The sequence below is a fragment of the Gobius niger genome, assembly GCF_951799975.1.
Source record: "Gobius niger genome assembly, chromosome: 1".
In the NCBI taxonomy this organism is placed as follows: Eukaryota; Metazoa; Chordata; class Actinopteri; order Gobiiformes; family Gobiidae; genus Gobius; species Gobius niger.
Window position 1 is genome coordinate 42,421,644 of NC_136852.1, and position 18,664 is coordinate 42,440,307.

The following is an 18,664-nucleotide window of genomic DNA, read 5'->3' on the forward strand; positions in this document are numbered from 1 at the left end:
GCCTTTTCATTTCAACGAAAAAAAAAGGCGGGGTTTGAGAAGGTCAGTGGGATTGTGCACCGCCGAAGCGAAACGGAAATGAGAAATGTGGAGTCAGGACGCGAGAGGTTTTCGAGATAATCGCGAAACGGACGACAGTCGCGGTTCGATTTCAAAAGGCTGCGTTCACCACATCGTGCGTTTGGTGTGATGATCGGAAAGAAACTAAATAACTCTGTGGGAGATCAACCGTTTTGGAAAGAAATCTCAAATCTTTTGTTTGTTTTTGTTTGACTTTGGTGCAGATGTCGTCGCCTCAATGACAGAAAAACCCCATTTTGTGAAAATTGCCCAAACAAATCTGTGGAAAAGTCAACAATTAAACATGTGTTTGTGAAGATTCAGCAATTTATCTGCTCCCAAGTGAAGGTTTGTGTTGAAAGAGTGAGTTAATGAGTTTCACTTGCAGCGTCTCCGCTTTAAAGGCCACAGAACTCTACCCAGTTTCTTTACACGACAGACTCTTAGAAAGTTGCGATGTCTCGTGAACGCAGCCTATTCAAGTGTTATTCCTTTCTTTTTTTTTAAACGACCGGTGCTTTGCGAGAAACGTTGCGACATTGTAAAACCGTGGCTTGATTTGTGCCCGACATAAACCTCTCGTTAGTGTCACTGCAGTAAACATCGTGTGTAGTGTGCTGGGAGGTTTAGGGGAGAATGAAGAGTGAGTAAAGTGCAGGTTTTTCGACGGTCGGTCCCCTCACGGCTGCAGACCGGCTGCAGCTCCAGGACCGGACCTGAGACTGGGATCGGGAGTTCAGTGGCTCTCGATCACAACGGGCTCGTATCCTCCGGCAGACGCTCTGCAAGACACAGACTTCCGTTACAGACGTTCGTACAAACCTGTTCTGAACCACAGTCAACACTCATGACGGAGGTGAGAGCTTTGTCTACAATATTATTCTAAAAGGGAAAAACAGTTGTTTATTGAGTGGAAGCTAAATGCTACGAGCTAGCGGCTAGTTTTAAGACCAGGCTCATTTCCCTACATTTAAGACTAGGCTCAAAACGTACCTCTTCGAATGAGCTTATGATCAGGTCAGTGAGGTAAAGCTCTGACCCACAGCCTGAAGTACAGCTGCCTTAGGAGGAACACTGCTGTGGGAAGTGCGGTCCACTGAGCGCTATCCTCTTCTTCTTACTGCAGACTTTGTCTCATTATGACACAATAATTAATTTATCTGTAGTCTGTTCATCACTATTCACATGGTGTCTCCTGTCCCACTCCCCCTCGGGAGTGCCTGTCTAGATCGAACGGAGGAACCTGGGTGAACGGAGGAACCCTGCATTCTGGAATCTGAGGACTGGACGGTCTGCAATCTTGGCCCGTCTGCTGAGGGATCCTTCAGCCCTGGGTCTCTATAGCCTGTCCGTCCATGGGAGTGGATCTCTCCTTCTGTGGTTCTCCCCAAGGTTTCTCTTTTCTCCTGCTGGGTTTTTGAGTTTTTCCTTGCCGTGCTGGAGAGTCTAAGGACGGGGGACGCCCACGCCGCTCGTCGCTACCTCCTATTGGACATTATATTTGCCTGGATTCACCTGAACTTTTAATTGTCATATTTATTGCTCTGTTTTATTGCCTTAATGTTTGGTGCAGCCCTGTGAGGCGACTTCTGTTGGGATATTGGGCTATACAAAACCATTAAACTTGAAACTTGAAACTAGTTGCTTTGTCAACGCTTTGAGGCCTTCATTTAGTCTTACGAGTGAAAGCAGATCTTTGACAAAATCATGCTAGTTTTGGTTGTTGTCACTTTCTGCCTTTGTCTTCATGAGCAATGATCTCAATTACAAAATGTATTGCGCAATATCAGTATCACAAGAAGCCACAATATATCACTAAAGTCTTCATCTGACTGAGATCAACACACTTTTTTGCAAACTCAGCCACAAACAATGAACAGAACTTTAAAATGTGTGGAAGTTCAGTTTTAGTTATTCGGGTTTAATCAGAACGGAACATATCGTGTTGAAATGGTTTAGTGAAATGTCTCAGTAATATTAAAGTTACTTCAATATCATTCAGCCCAAGTACAAACGCTGCAATGTATTAATTGTGCTTTTTTTTTCATTCTAAGTAACAATATTGCAAAATGCTGCAGAACCAGTGTTAACTTTGACAACATATTATAATTTAGTTTTAGTCGTTTGACGAAAATGTAATTCAATTTTAGTCGAGATTTAGTCTAAAAAATGTCTTCAATTTTAAATGAATAGTTCACCCTTTTTCCGCACTGAGATATGTTCTTACCTGAGCTTAGACGAGTTGATGCGTTCCTGTCTGGTCTTTGTGCGTGCGCTCAGTCACGCACAACGACCAAAGATGTTGTTAGTATTTGGCCTCTCCCAGTATATTCCTATGGCTCCAAACGGGGTGAAGTTAGAAGCGAACACGCTCTTCCACGGGCACAAAGACCAGACAGGTACACATGAACTCGTCTAAGCTCAGGTAAGAACATATCTCAGTGTGGAAAACTGTGAACTATTCCTTTAAGACTAATTTAAGACAAATTTAGTCAACTGTTCATTTCTAACATTTATTATAATCATAATTAATCAAGGTCGTCAGCTTTATGAAACTTCTCCCACATGAACAAAGCTCAGAGCTATTACTTTGACTAAAATGATGACAAAATCAACCCTGTGCAGGACAAACGAGTTCCGCCTCCATTCTCAAAATGGCGTCGTGAACAGCTGTGTGACGTCATTGGAGAGGCTCACGTACCTGGTCCCGAGTCGGCTTCCGCTCAGAGCCGTGGTGCCGTCTCTGCTCACGAACAGGCGCAGGTTACTGTCTGAAAAACAAGGGACGGAAAAAGTATTACAGCTCGACTCTTCCAAAAAAATTTGAAAGAAAAAATAAAATAAAATCTAAAATAAAATTAAAAAAAAGTAAAAACATATGGGGACAGAATAAGGTAAAAAAGGTACAAAATTAGAAAGTTTCTGCCCTTTTGTAGTCTGTTCAGGACAGTTATCTCTTTAAACGACAAAACAATGTAAATTAACATTTGTGCAGATTTCTAATGGTTTGCAAAATTTCCCATTTTTGAAACATTGCTTGCAACGCGCAAACTATCCACCAGAGGATGCTACAGCGACTAATAACGGAAAATGATCACGTTTGAAATCAGTGCATGGCCTTTAACATGTGTAATACCTTCAGTGTTGCTGACGTCCTCAAAGTTCTGGCTCTGGACGATTTTCTCCACGATGTCGTCAGCGTCGATCCGAGTGTCGTTCACCCACGAGGGGCGGCTCTCCACAGAGTCCTGCTTCCTCCTGAGACCACAAATCACAACCTTTTTCAGCTTTTAGGCAGACAAAAAATGATTACAGGAGTTTATGTGTGAATTTTATACCAAAGAATGACCTGTTAATTAAAAAATATATATTTTTGACATCCATTTTGTTCTCCTGTTCCGTTGCCGGGTCGTGGGGGCTGCTGCCTGAGCTCCCAAATCACATTGCACCACACACATTCAATACTGATACCTAAACTAAAATATTTGTCATTTAGAGGCAGAAAACAGAACAATAATGTGTGGAACATCTGCAAATTTACAATATCGGGTTCATTACCAATGTCAAAAAACGTGTGGAAAATTAGGAATCATTTGGGGAAAAATGGGAAGAAATGATGGCAAAATGAAGGAAAAGCTGCTCAATAGTAAAGTCTAAAGCGTGTAAAGAGGGTGAGGACCTGGCGGGGCGGGAGGCTGGGGCCAGCGCAGGTCGCGGGGGTCTGGGCGGTCGCTCCGGTCGCGTGGAGGACGTGGGCTCTGGAGGTGAGGAGGCTTCAGGGGGGTCAGAGCTGAAGCCCAGCCCCGAGGCGCTGCTCCCCGTGGAGGTGTTCCTGCGGTGGGTGAGGTCCGACAGGCTGGAGGAGCACGAGTGTTCTGTGCTGTAGCCTGCAACACCACAACACGAGCACAGAAATCACCACAGAATCCCAGCCCCTGTGAGGGTCTATCGAGGACAATACTGATCAAGAAGTCAGTTTGAACAGCAGAGGGCAGCACTTGAACCAAACACCATCACACAAATATATTACTTTTGATGATTGTTGTCATAATCATAAATAAGATTAATTTGTGGTTTCTCTTTTATTTATATGTTAATGAAATTATGCCACTGGCAACCGACCCATTTTTTTTCTTGAGCCATGTATAGCGGGTCGTGTCGGATCGTGAGGTGCCCAGACGTATCCTAATAATGTCCCTCTTTAACGTTCTAGATTGCATGGTGCTGTGTAGGCGAACTTAGATCTAGTCGAGAAACTGTCCCAAGATGGCAGTGTGTCCCAGGGCAGCTTTGGCTCGAGAAGGAAATAATCCGTTATGATCAGTAGCAGGCGTGTGTCCCAGCAGGGCCTCCGTACCTGAGATCTTGCTGTGCTGACTGGCGTAGCTGGAGTTTCTGGAGTGTCCGGACTGGAAAACCTCAGGCTGGCTCTGCGTCGACTCTGACTCGTCCAAAAGCCCTGGATAAATCACCAAAACGTGTCACACCAGAGAAAACAGAGGACAGAGAATTTCACAAAACACACAACGTTTGAGCAAAAAATTGGGTCAATTTCAGCCAACACTGCCCCTGAAAACGTTTTACACCATCATTCTGGTATTTTTGATGAACTTATACAGTAAAAATTGTTGAGTAATTTCATAATTTTCTTATTAATTTGGATTTAATGCCAGTTTGAATCAAGTTTAATACATTTTTAATCATTTCAATAATATCTTTTTAATGTAAAAGTCATTTGATCTTTTTCCAAGTGCAGACCTGCCAACATCTAAAAATGTTACAGTACAAAAAACCCGCCAACTCAGGGGGTGATGAACCTGTAAAGAGGCAAGCTGGTTCTTTCCGTATTGTTTACGGAGAGAGATCAGACATGCAGACACATACAGTATATAGTGAAAAAGGTGAAGTTCACGGGGCCGCGGCGGAACGTGCAGTTTGCGGGAACAACTATATTGATTCAACACAAACTTTTTTATTTTCAAACTGTAGTTCTCCTAATGGCTTCAGTTTCATCACAGAGTGGTCAGAGACAATAAAGGACTTGGACATAATGTTAAATTACAAATCAGGTTCTGTACATCAGAAGATACGGTCTTCTATTTGAATTATGCACATAAAAAAGGATAAAAATATTACTACATTTTTGTTCTTTAAATATAGATTTTAATCTTTGACTATTTATAGGAATATGGGCCTATACACTTCAGAATGTGCACCATACAAAACAAAATGGTATCAGCTTTTTCTGGCTACAGAAGCCAACTAAAGGTGTACCAATGGTTTGGCATATTTGAATAGTTCCAAGTCCCAAGAGAGCAAACTTTGGTTCAGGTTCAGTAAACTTGCCAATGTTAACATCTCTGATCAGCAGAAACCACGTCAGAACCGCTCATGTCAGTGAGCACCCAATGACCACACGGTCCACCTGGAGGTCAGCCCTCTCCTCACTGTAGCCTGATAAACCACACCCACTTCTGTTCTGCGTGAAAGAAGCGTGGTCTGGCCATACACAGTAAACATGTGTCTGATTGGCGGCTGAGGCCGAACGAATCACAACCGTCACAACATTCACATGAGCCAAAACTTATCATCAATGAAGGAGTCGAGTGGATTAATTGGTTTATTTTACTGACAATCTGTGCGCGTTAGACCCGCCCATAGAAGCTGCTCCTATTGCTCCGTGACCAGACTAATTCCCTGCGTGGAATGGACAGGGAATAGTATGGCAGAGCCAGTCAATCCTCACTGACCACACGGTCCACCTGGAGAGGTCAGCCTTCTCTTCTCGCTGACCACAACCCTGCATCAAACGAGTGCAGAGCGCACAGAGCCACGGGCACTTGTCCGGTCAATTTAGCCATAGGATTTAGCCTCACAGTAGATCCGTTAGCTTTGTAGGTTTTAGCTCGTAGATGCTCTCATATTCCACGCAGCTATTGTCAAATATGAAAGCCACAGTGATCACAAAACTTGGACTAGTTTGGTGTTCAGTCTCTTGCACAGCTGTGCACTGTGTTGGTGTAACTTTGTTGTTGTTGTGCCGACTGATGCATTAGCCGCTACCGCTAAGTGAAAATCAGTAAAAGTTCACATGTCGTGATATAAAGCGGATTAACTGTCACCTCGCCGTGCGATGTCTCATACGGTTCATCGCTCTCAGTGGTGCGTCTGTTGGAGCAGGGTTAGCGAGCAGACGAGCCTACAGTCAGCCGGTGGATGCGGGTGCCCAGGTGGAGTGAGAGGGCGAGCGCGGGGCAGCGGGGCTCACTCAGCCTGGAGCTGGAGGCTCCTAAGGCTGCAGCCATGCGGAACGTGGCATATTTGACGTAGCAGCACCAGTGAACTCTTACAAGCCTTTTTTTAGGGCTTGTGAAAGTTGTAAAAGTTTTGATGCGTTACATGCTTATGCGCAGATCTCTGCTCTTCATATACATGGTTTAGAACATGAAATCGTACAAGTGTACAAGGAGGTACAAGTGGTGTTCATGCTTGTTCCATTTTCAGCTTAACTTTAGTTCAAACCTACTCAAATTCAACGTCAAGTCAAGTGATTTTAGGCTATGTCTCTCTCTAAAGACAGTCATTTTTCCAGTGAGTTAATTGTATGAGAAAATGAACAATGTACCACAATGTAAAAGAGTCAACAATGTAAAAGATGTACAAAGTGTCTCCAACTATAGGACTGTTTAGGGTTTTAGTGCTTCATCGTTTTACCCGAGTTGATGATGGAGGGGCGAGGCTTGGCGCTGCGTCCCAGAGACACGCCTCCGGAGCTGGGCAGCGGCTCGGCCGTGGTGCCCTCTCCTTTACAGTCCATCTGGAGGGCCGGCTCGCGACCCGAGACAGAGATCGATTTGGCCGAACTCGGAGCCCTGCAGCACAGGACACAAAGCAACGCTGCTGAAAACTCGACTCCATAAGCAGAAAAAAATTGTTTGTAGTCATTTTTCACAGTTTTGAAGTCTAGAATATAACCAAGGAAAGAGGAAAGAGGTGTAGAGGCTTTAAGTTTAGTTTCAGATGTCGTCGCCGCAATGTGGGGAAATGTAGTCCAAGGAAATTGTCGTCAAGCTTAATATTCCCTAAATAAATCTCTGGAGAAAGGATGACTCGGTGCGACGTCCTATTGTGAAACTATTTGTTTCCAAGTGAAAGTTCATACATTAAGGGAATAAACTAGGGCTGGGGGATATTGACAAAAATGAATCTCAATATCTTTGGGGACTTTCTCGATAACAATGAAGCGATATTTTTACACGGCTTTGTTGCTCAAAAAGATGATTATCCTGAAAAGACGACAAAAGTGCAGGAAAAACACTTTTCCCATATTTTACCAATTATATCTATATAGTTTTCCCCCCATTTTCCCTCTCATTATTTCCCATTTTAGCCATTTTCTTCACATTTTTACCCCTATTTTTACAACTTTTTTTTGCTACTTTTTCTACTTTCTTACTTCTAATTTTTCCCAATTTCTTTCTAATTTTCCCCAATTTTTTCCTATTTATATAGCGTATTTTCTGACCTATAAGTCGCAGTCGCACTTTTTTTAAAATTCAAATATAACTTCACATGCCACTAGAGGGCACTGCAGCCTAATCGAGCAGCAGAAAGTTTGGAGCGAGCGAGAAAGCGGCGGTTACTCTTTGAGAAGAAAACAAAAAGCTAATCATGGGCTAAAAGCTCGATGGCCACAGCTAGAGGAACGAGTTTGCAAATGAGAGCTTGAAAAACGTGGTGCCGGGAGAGGCTTGTCAACAGTGCAGTGGTGTGTTCTTAATGCTATAGTTATCTGAACTGTTTGTGACGTTACCACACGACACCTATTTAGTTTACGCTTCATTTAGCTAACGATCAATGTGTTACGTTAGCATACCGTACGTCTATGCCTATGTTTTTTTCTTCTTCATTACGCATATTTTGGCCGGAGCGACTTATAGTCCGGGAAATACGGTACTTGACATTGTACCTTTGCGTATCTTCAGCAATTTCAATATCATCTTGTAGACGATACCTCTAGAGTGAACTGGCCCGAAGTCTAAAAATCAAATAACTTTTGCCTGTAGTGCCTCCGTGTAAGATGTTTGGCGAGAGCTCTGAGTTTGAGTCATCGCCGTAGTGTTTTGTTTGGCTGCGATGGGGAGGAGAGAGCGTCGCTGATTACAGAGGTATTCGGGTTAGAAAGTGTTATCGCTTCGAGCTGCAGAGCTGTCAAACATCAGAGTCCGAAATGTGAAAAACCTGGAGCCGAACCAACGCAAACAGGATGAAAATGAGGAGTTTTCCCAAAGCAGGACGAGCAAAAGAACACGAGAAACAGACCAGGAACAAGTCGACCGGAATCAGCTGCAACATGGACAAAAGGCAGTAAAGTAACGAGGAGTACTTACGTCTTAAAACAAGGGTCCCCAGAAAGCAGCGTCATCCCGATAATCACCTGAAAAAACACATTTGTTTTAGAGACGGACCGAAACTTAGAGGCTTTCACTTCCAAAAATACCAACGGCATCCAGCGTTTTTAAAAGACTGAACAGTTAGTGCCAACTTCTGTATAAATGAAGAAATGGAGAAGCCAAAACAGCCTGTGGAGGAAACTAACGCTCTTGTTTTGTGCACATTAGCTGAGACACAGCAATAACTACAGGGAGCACTTAGGTCCAAACCAGAGTTAAGCTGTTGTTATCCATGTAATAGCTGGATTTCCAATGAGTTACCAACGGCCTAAGGTGTGTGTGAACCACTGCTTTCGCACGGGATCATTTCTCTGACGGACACAGTCATCATCGATACCACTACTTTAACTATACCTGCTTTTCGGTAACGATGCCTTAACAATATTTTTTACGATACACATTTTAATTCAATCAAGATAACGCGTATAAAAAAAGTATTGTTCAGGAGAAAGTCCTAAAACAGCACAACAAAAAAGCAACACAGGGTCACAGCGTCATCTGAAACTTCATGTTTTGAAGAATTTCCACGTAAGCAGCGATAAAGAGAAAGGACATTATTACCAGGCCCACCTTAATGCACCCATAGGCCTCGGGGCTTAAACTGAATAGTAGCGGGTCTATAGTATAAAGAGGCTGCGGCGCAAAGCGGCATCAATAAGAGGCGTCGTTAATGAAGGAGTCACACGGTTCTGATGGATTACTCATCAGAACCGGTTCTCCTTGTAGATATACTCGGTGCTGCCCCAGTGGGACAAAGAGCCACTACAAGGAGGTTAAACAGCCGCGGGTTGCCAACCCCGTGATAGGCCCTTGAGGAGCCCCTGGGCCCCAGCCCCTGCTAGCCCATTGGTTAAGGCGGCTCTGATTATTACCTCCTGCGCTGTAGGGACAGATCCACATCATGACACGTCGTCTTTCGGCTAAACTTTTATAAACAAGAGTTACGTTTTGGTGAAGCGAAAGTACTTCACATGTTAAAGATCTTTAGTAGAAGAAGAAGATCTTTATTTATATCGCGCCTTTCACAGACATAGTCACAAAGCGATTTACATGAGACAGTTGTACATTAACTCCATACTCGGTGGTGGTAAACTACGTTTGTAGCTTCAGTTTCCCCTGGGGGAGACTGACAGAAGCGCTGTCGCGACTGCACACGTCTGCGCCAACGGTCCCTCTGACCCCCTCCATACACTCACAAACATCATTCATCCTGGCCTATTGTACATGTTTTTAGTGGTAGGGGAAACCGGAGTACCCGGAGGAAACCTACGCAGACACGGGGAGAACATGCAAACTCCACACAGAAAGGCCCGTCCAGGTGGGAATCGAACCCGGACTTCTAGCTGTGAAGCGAGAATGCTAACCGCTGTGCTACCGTGCCACGCCCTCCAAATCCCGGTTCCACTGTCATAAATAGAGCCATGTCAATCTGACTGGCCCACAGTTCAAGCTCTTTAACTGTCATACCAGGTTTAATGGCCAAACCCACCTTCACTGTCGCCACTTTACAAAGTCAGAGCTCTCACTCTGTCACTAATAATTTACCAAAACTGTTCCAAAAATGTCTAATGCTAACTTTTCCACAAACATTTTTTGATATTCCCCTCACGGCAGCGTAAACAACAGTGGCTAAAGGTAAAGACGTCTTTCTTGCTGTCACTGCTCTGTTATGCTTTTCAATTTGCCTACAAACTCAAGTTTCCTATTCAGTCCTGGTTTAGTTCTGGTTTATAACCGGTGCAGTCTAAGTCCTGGTTTAACCCGGGATTGCAGGATTACTGGTAAATAAAACGGGTTATATTCGTCTGCTAAGCTCTTCCCAGAAGATGGAGAAACACTGTTGTGGCGCGGAGGGAGCTGTGCAGGAGGAAGGAGGAGGTGGACGAGCTGACCAGTGCAGGGCACCACGCTCTGACACAGGGGCAAAACCAGGAGGTGCTACACAGTTTCAGAAGAGCTGAAGGCAGTGCTCCGGTTTCTCCGACTTCCAAGAACATGCTGCTCAGTTTGACCCACAGCGGCTCAGGGCTAACCCAACACCTAAATGTGATTTGATTTAACAACTGTACAATGACTAATAAAGCAAACAAACAAAAATGAAGCTAAACTAAACCTGATCTGAAGAGAAACATGGAACACAGATACTGCAAAAAAAAAAAACAAAGTCTCAAAGGAGGACGACACGGTTTCAAAAGAAAATTACAGTTTATTACAGGGGTAGGCAAGTTTGCGTTGAGGAGGGCCGATTTTCATCATCGCCAAAACCCCAAGGGCCGAACCTCAACATTGTAGCCTAAAGTTTTACATCAGTGGTTCCCAAGTCAGGACCCAATGTTACCCTTGGATGACAGGCCCAAATAACCCAAATAAAACCTTCATTTATCGTTTATCATACAAAATATTGTGTTTTCCCACACAAGTTTTTATTGAACAAGCAGTAGATATAAGTTTCCTATAGACTCGCGACCCACTGAAAAAGGTTCCGGGACCCACTTTTGGGTCCTGCCCCACCAATTGAGATTCACTGTTTTACTGTAGGACCAAGTGGGATATTCTGCCAGGGCATTTTTTTTAAATACTGACACTATTAGAGTACTGTAAAAGGAATTTGATCTCTTATTTGCATAATAATGTTTCTCAAAATCATCTTGAGGGCCAGAGGCTCTGTGCTGAAGGGCCGGATTTGGCCCGCGGGCCTGATCTTGCCTACCCCTGGTTTATTATTTGCATTTCCTCAATTTTAACTTGGAGTTAAAGAAACACAGTAGGCGGTTCACATCACAGTTCTTCTGCACTACCCCAATACTCTTTAAATGACGTAGATTTTCCGGGTAATGTAACCTCTGGTGTGAACAGAAACGTAAACATGCAACGCTACGCTAGCTCCTATTTTTGGTGGCCACTAGAATAGGAGCAAACCAGCCTAGAACCAGCAACATGATATATAAATAAATTAAAGGGGGGGTGTTATGCAAAATCGACTTTTTCAAGCTTTACATCATGTGTTGCCTTGGCACATTCAGGTATTTTTGAGTAATCTGTAAAAACTCTGATGGCGGCCATTTTAGGGATAGGTTTGTCTGAGTCCTCCTAGGAACGCCCCCACCTCCTGGAGACGCCTCCGAGCTTTCGTCACCAGCCGAGTAACCAACCACTGCTCCTCAGCAGAACCCCCTCCCCACTGATGCCACAGACAGCGTGTGGAGGGGGCGTGTCTAAAGGCTCAGAGGTTCTTAAAGAGACAGAGGCCTATTTCAAGACATTCACTACAGCCATTTTGAGAGAGACATTTTATACAAGGCAGTTATTCTAATTTACTGCATTTACAGACCAACAGAAGGTTTCGTCATCATCATAGTGTGATATAGACTGGTGCTATGTGATTGAAAAAAGCATAATACCCCCTCTTTAAAAAAAAGAGCTTATATAATCATACTAAGAACTGTTGTGTCATTAATATTGTTACTGGGTCTGGTCTGGCGTCCTGCTACAGCAGTAATCGTCACCTTGAGTATGGAGTTGTCCTGCCTGGTGTTCTTCGTGTCGTATCCCTCCAGTAAACAGCAGCGAACGGTGGAGCCAGAGCCGGCAAACTCCGCCATGTTCAGGTCTGCGAAACCCAACTGAGAGAGACATTAGTCAGACACAGAGTCTACTCCGTACACATTATGCGTTTGGAGGATGATTTTGGAATATGTCATTCAAATAAATATGAGCTCAGGAAAAATAAAACTGTTAACTGCCTCTTTCAATGTTGGGCTTGTCCATTATGTCCACAGTTTGCGCGGTAGAAGTGGGTCAGGAGTGTTTCAGAGTCCCGGAGGAGCGCGCCTTTGCAGTGAATGTTGTTTCAAATTAACCTGTTTCCTTCTCTCGAGCCGCGGGTGTTTTCTTAGGTGAGGAGCGTGAGGAAGTTTAGGGTAAAATTAGACCCAACGAGGAAACGGATCCGGCGGCGGACGGGAAAGTGACTGTTAAGAGCGGTCAGCGCCAGGATGTTTTTAGGATTTTAACGCTTATGCTCAGAGGAAATCATTCATTCAGATCTGAAAGTAGAGTACAAGTAGCACTGATACTGATGCTGCTGCTGCTGTAGGACGGAAGGACTTCATTTGTACAGCACCTCTCACAGACAGTTTTACATGGGACAATTTACGTGCTCCATACTCGCTGATGGAAAGCTTAGGTACAGTACCTGTCATAAGATTGGAAACGCTTTTCTCATGTATTGGTTTTTCTTTTATTTCAAGACTATGTACATTGTAGATTCTCACTGAAGGCGTTGGAAATATGTTCTAAACATAAAGAAGTTGCCTTTTGCTTTGATTACTGCTTACTTTGAACACGAGTAATGGTTTTGACTTCATAGACTGTTAAACCATTTGAGGGACGATATGAAGCTCATTGAGAAAACGTCAAAAATAAAACGGAATTTAACACATTGAGTGCCGCGCTGTTTTGGGGATTTAGCTGTAGCGTGCCAACAATCCAGACCATTTTTCATGATATTTGTAGCACCACCGCATATTCTGTGTTATAGCTATGGACACAAGCTGTAGCTCGATTGAAAGACGAGACTCTAAGCTCTCCGTAGGTGAGAACAGTTTAATATGTGCCTCGGTTCCTGAGAAATCTAAGCTAAACAGAGGCTAATTTTGATCAAAATCACAGTTTTTTTTCTAGATTCGGAGATAACTAGTGTTTTATGAAACTCTCCTTTCTGATCAACTCCTCTCCTTCTTTCTCCTCCACTCTCCTCCCTCCACTCTCCTCCCTCCACTCTCCTCCCTCCACTCTCCTCCCTCCACTCTCCTCCCTCCACTCTCCTCCCTCCACTCTCCTCCCTCCACTCTCCTCCCTCCTCCCTCCACCTCTCTCTTTTCTGGACGAACACAAACGTTATGGGAAGAGGCAAATGCCTAAATATATTCGTTTCAAGTCCATTTTCAAGGACAACATTGTTGACAGGTTTTGAAACGCTTCATGTATCGATCGCTTTCGCTCATTATCTCGTGTGTATTTAAACAGCCTGTTTCTCGGATTGAAGACTTTAACAGGATGCTTCTCAGCCGTCCTTGGACCGATTTAAACAATTTAAAAACTCAGAGAAACGTATCTCAACTGTTTCAATCTTTCCACGGGAAGCCGCTTTGCTTTGTGAAACGCGCTCCAGAGAGCGAGAGAGAAGTGTCGGGTTAACAGCTGTTTGCTACTTAACACCACGCCCCAGCACCACAGACAAAAAATATATATATAAATGTCCAGATCGTGACTTTTCACAAGTTTTGGATCGTCATTTATTTCACTTCTGTTCATCACAGAGCTACCAAAATCACACATAAGGTGTATTAGAGTGTCTCGTTTTGCAATGGGGCTAACCGTGTGGCTTTCAGGGCTAGCTCAGGGCTATTGCACTTCTGTGACATACACAGCTTCATGTAAATTTAACAACTGACTAAAGATGTTTTGCCTTGGTCTGACATCAACAAAGCAGATATCGTTATTTTGTCTGGAAAGCGTCCTCCTTGGTTATGTTACCGCCATCTCTTTAGCTCATGCTAATCGCTCTGAAGTCCTGGTCGGCAATTAAACAAATCTTTTACATCCATTTCAGTGTCTTTTAGAATTGAGAAACAAGACAATGTGCTGATGGTTATCCTCAATTTTGTGGAAAAATCTCCCCAAACCTCCTCTAGTGCGGTGTTGTGTTTGGTTCTTTCGCTCTACCTTCGTCACGCCCTCTGGCTACTAGTCTAACTCTGGTTCACCCGACTTCATGTCCAGACTACTATCCCAGGTATAATAATAGGAGAGTAGTCTGGCTGGACAGGCTAGTACTACAAGGGGCAAGAGGGATTTTGATCTACAGTCAGTGCAATTACATGACGAAGGGACAGTGAAATCTCTCGCCTATTTGGACTAGAACAGGATCTTTTTGGGGGGGCGGAAATCAGGTGCAACGTCTTTAATCGCCCTGCATCATTTCAAAAGTAATGTCTAAATCTGGAGCCCTTTCCAAACCAGTTAACCCATGTCTGTGTATGAGGCAGCGAGAGAATGTATGTGGAGTCTGTAGAGTCTGAGAATGTGGCTCGTGGCCTGGAGGCTGCAGATCGTTATCAGCCAAATGTTAATATTTGGAAAACTCGAGGCCACTCTCATCCATCAAAGCGGGTCTAAGATGTTAAAATGTCAAGTGAATGCAATTATTTCTGTTGTACATATTTGTTTTTGCCCTGGTTGACGGGACACGGGTCTTACCTTGGAGTAGGCCTTTCCCCCCTTCAGTTCCTGTGGGAAAAACAGGAAAAGGTTATGAAGCGCCGGGTTATTACCGCTCTATTACAGCACTGGAAATTACAGGCCACGAGGTTCAGCGAAGATTCAAAAATACACTGGAAACTATGGCCTTGTCCTGGTTCATTCCTCCATGACTTTTAAATGATTTAGTAAAGTCTGAATGCCTAGTTTCAGACCTATAGAAAGCCACTTTTCAGATTAGCTAAAATGCTGGAAATTAAGATGTTAACTTGTTAGTCCCGTTTTAGGCTCCGTTCAGCCTGCAGGCTGAAGTGACCCAAATCGGATTATTTTGCCCCTTTGAGACCTGTATCTGATCTTTTCGTGGACATGTGATATTGTCCAATGTGACGCAGGCCAATTAGATATGTGCGTCTATGTCCGATTCGTATCTGATCTTTGTTAAAGTAGACGGGAGTGGGGAGCCAACAACACATGCACTAGTTTTGAATGAAGTCTGTTAAATTGAGATTATTAATGTGCCGACTTCCTACAACTGTAGCAAAGTCAGATTCTGCAAGTTTTAATCCATATTTACTTCCTCAAACAGCGACACATTCAAGACATGTTCCATTTGGGGTGTAATAGTCACTAAAATTACATTTCTGTTCAATCATATGGAGAGAGCAGGGTTTGGTATTTTTTAGTACAAAAAACCCCACAGAAAATAAACTTAGGGTTAGGGTGTGATTGTTTAAAAACAGAGAGGCTCCTTTAGAGCTCTTATATTTTATAATTTCAGCTGATTTATCCTTGATACAAGATTGTTTCCTCAATCAACTTCTCTATCTTTCAAACTTTAAAGGGCCTGTACGGAGTTTAAAAATGTTAAAACTAAGTATTTTCCTCCCCCTACATGTTCCAGGCATGTCCTAATGTGTAGAATGAGCTCAGACCTGTTCACCACAACTGCCTCTAAAATCCTGCACTGTCACTCAAAAAGTTTTTACTTCGGGTCCGAAGTGCCGTCATGCACGAGCTTAACTCATTGACTGCCAATGACATCTGTAGACGTCAATTAGGTTTTTCAATGGGAACAGCTGCAGCAAAGCCTAGAGCATGTCTGGTGTAAAAATCTTAGTTGTACCACCTAGGTGGCAGCATTAGGCAGCAGCATTGCTCTTTAGTTTTCTCAGCTTTTTGGTCAGAAAACAGCATTTAGGGTGATTTCACCTATTTTCTACGGACGATTACTAAAGAATGGAAAGAGGTACAAACAAACTTTTTTTTAAATGAAAGAAGAGAGTCTAATCTTTCTTTTGGTGGGTTTCGTGTTGACAGACTTGGACCTAAATTTTCTGTGGGTCTTGAAAAACTCTCTGGCTGGCAGTCAATGAGTAAATATAGAAGCTGCTGGCTCGGTACCTTTCTGACGGAGACTCTGCAGACTGAAGGGTCCAGGACTCCGGTTTGGGGGTTGGCGCTCATCTTTGACACAAACGTGAACCTTTTTCTCCAGCGAACGCAGTGGTCGTGCACCTCCTCCCTGCGACAACACGACACAGAAAACTTGGATCAGAACAATAATGAGGGGAAAGTTAAGGAGTTCATTACACTGCCATTTTGCACTTAATATTTGAAGACTTTATTCCCACCGACGTCTGACGGTGACTGATTTGTTTCTCTTGAAGCTGCAAAGGAAAAGTCCCGCCCGTTGGAGCGAGGACAGACTGAAGTGTGCGTTTCCTGATTTTAAACGGACCACTTCACATTATGTCACAGTTTTCCAAGAATCTGCAACAACAATAAACCTCTCAACGCATCACCAATGTCAAGTATATCTCCGAGAAAGTTGCTCAGCGAAAGTGAAAAGTACCGAAGTGTTTGCTGTAGTATGTAATCAAAGTAGAAATGTTTGCAGCTTCAAAAACACAAAACAATGCACATGGTGGCTGAAACATGTAAAGGTAAAGATTTCAACATCTCTAATCCTAGTTTTTCACCGACTAAAGAAAACTGGGTCACGTGGGCTTTAAACCCTTAAACATTTAGGATGTAAGAAAATTGTTCGGAAAGTTAAGAATGACTTTGGACAAAAGTTCTTTAAAACAAGGTCCACTTATTAAGTTTGAAAAATGATACAGTGCCTTTGAATAAAACAAACAGAAAATGTTGTCAGATATTTGCTACTTTTGAAGGCAATTTGAGCACAACGTGTCCCTTAAACTCTTGGTGCAGCACAAACATTGCAGATCTGTCATTCGGAATAACACTCCGTAAACCAAAGTCGGACTGAAATAGGCCGGACTTAACTTAGCCGCGTGGGAAGATGGTAATTCAGAAACAGCTCCATAATTATTCTCGACGTAAATGCGGGTCTGTAGCGCTTTACTGTATCTGAAACGCCGCACAACGCTGCGCCAGCTTCTCATTAAGGCCTTTATATATAGAGGCAAACGATGAGAGCGAGTTAAGCCGGCGACGCAAAATTACAGCTCGATTTAAAATATAAATGATCCAGAATGTTTTCCATGAGCTTGACTCGTGTCGCAGAAGTATGTGATTTCATAATTTGGGTAAAAGTATATACTTCCCTGGTCAAATATCACTCCAATATAAGTCAAATTCAACAGTCAAATTATACTTATGTGAAAGCACGGACACAGATTATGTTCCAGCAAACTTCAAACAAAACATAATGTGATAAATGACAAGGCTAAAAGGCTAAATGAGGAACAAAGACAAGGCTAAAAGGCTAAATGAGGAACAAAGACAAGGCTAAAATGCTAAATGAAGAAGACAGACCAGACTAAAATGCTAAATGATGCCCAAAGACAAGGCTAAAATGGTAAATGATGCCCAAATATAAGGCTAAAATGGTAAATGATGCCCAAAGACAAGGCTACAATGCTAAATGATGCCCAAAGACATGGCTAAAATGCTAAATGAGGCGCAAAGACAAGGCTAAAATGCTAAATGAGGAAGACAGACCAGGCTAAAATGCTAAATGAGGCGCAAAGACAAGGCTAAAATGCTAAATGAGGAAGACAGACCAGGCTAAAATGCTAAATGATGCCCAAAGACAAGTTTAAAGTGCTAAATGATTAGGCTAAAATGCTAAATGAGGAAAAATGACAAGGCTAAAATGGTAAATGATGCCCAAAGACAAGGTTAAAATACTAAATAATGCCCAAAGACAAGGCTAAAATGCCCATGCTAAGATGCTAAATGAGGATCAAACAAGGTTCATATGCTAAATGAGGCTAAATGAGGATCTAAATATTCTCTATTCCACATCAAGGCTAAAACAAGACTAAAACTAAACTTGCACGTGCATATTTTTGTAAGAAATAGTTTTTGTTTGAAGCTGTATTTGTAATAAAATACGTAAATCTCAGACGAAAGACTTCAGTGTTGTGATATATTGTGGCTTCTACTGATATTGATGTTGCGTCACCTATCGATATTTGACATTAAAATAGTACCACTTGCTAGACTCCAGAGGTGACTCTCGTTCCTCGCCTCATGTGTTTGAGTATTCTGCTTTTGTCACACTTTAGCTCTGAGCTTGGAGGTCGGGCAGCGGAGAGGAGGGGTCAGTCGGAGCTCTTTGTGCCCACGATCGCGCGTCTCTTTGTGGGTCAGGAGAGTGGGCCGTTGCCATGGGCCTGAACAAACCGGAGCGGCCTGAGGAATGTGGCCCGAGCAGCAGCTGATAAAGACTGAGACACTGTTTAACCAGAGGACACACAATGTACTACCTCCATAACGGCAGCAGGTTAAATATAGGCGAGTGGAAAAGAGTAAAACTATCCTAGAGACTTTCATTTAAAGTACGTATGACAGGCTTTGAGGTTTCTCTAATTAAAACTGTATGAAATCCCACCTCTTCTATTGTTCCAAATAACCTG

At 43.2% G+C, this 18,664-nt stretch overlaps 1 protein-coding gene across 1 annotated transcript in view; it reads right to left on the bottom strand.

The window, feature by feature from the left end:
- Nucleotides 1–259: 259 nt before the first annotated feature.
- The window catches only part of eeig1a (estrogen-induced osteoclastogenesis regulator 1a), a 34,525-nt gene continuing 16,120 nt past the window's right edge, over nt 260–18,664 (bottom strand). The window contains exons 3-12 of the mRNA XM_079568453.1: nt 16,179–16,299; nt 14,775–14,804; nt 12,020–12,136; nt 8,451–8,497; nt 6,775–6,932; nt 4,418–4,519; nt 3,740–3,947; nt 3,197–3,318; nt 2,762–2,831; nt 260–842 (exon numbers count right to left, since the gene is read on the bottom strand). Coding sequence (XP_079424579.1) covers nt 797–842; nt 2,762–2,831; nt 3,197–3,318; nt 3,740–3,947; nt 4,418–4,519; nt 6,775–6,932; nt 8,451–8,497; nt 12,020–12,136; nt 14,775–14,804; nt 16,179–16,299 — 1,021 coding nt within the window. The 3' untranslated portion in view covers nt 260–796. The remainder of the gene's footprint in view (nt 843–2,761; nt 2,832–3,196; nt 3,319–3,739; nt 3,948–4,417; nt 4,520–6,774; nt 6,933–8,450; nt 8,498–12,019; nt 12,137–14,774; nt 14,805–16,178; nt 16,300–18,664) is intronic.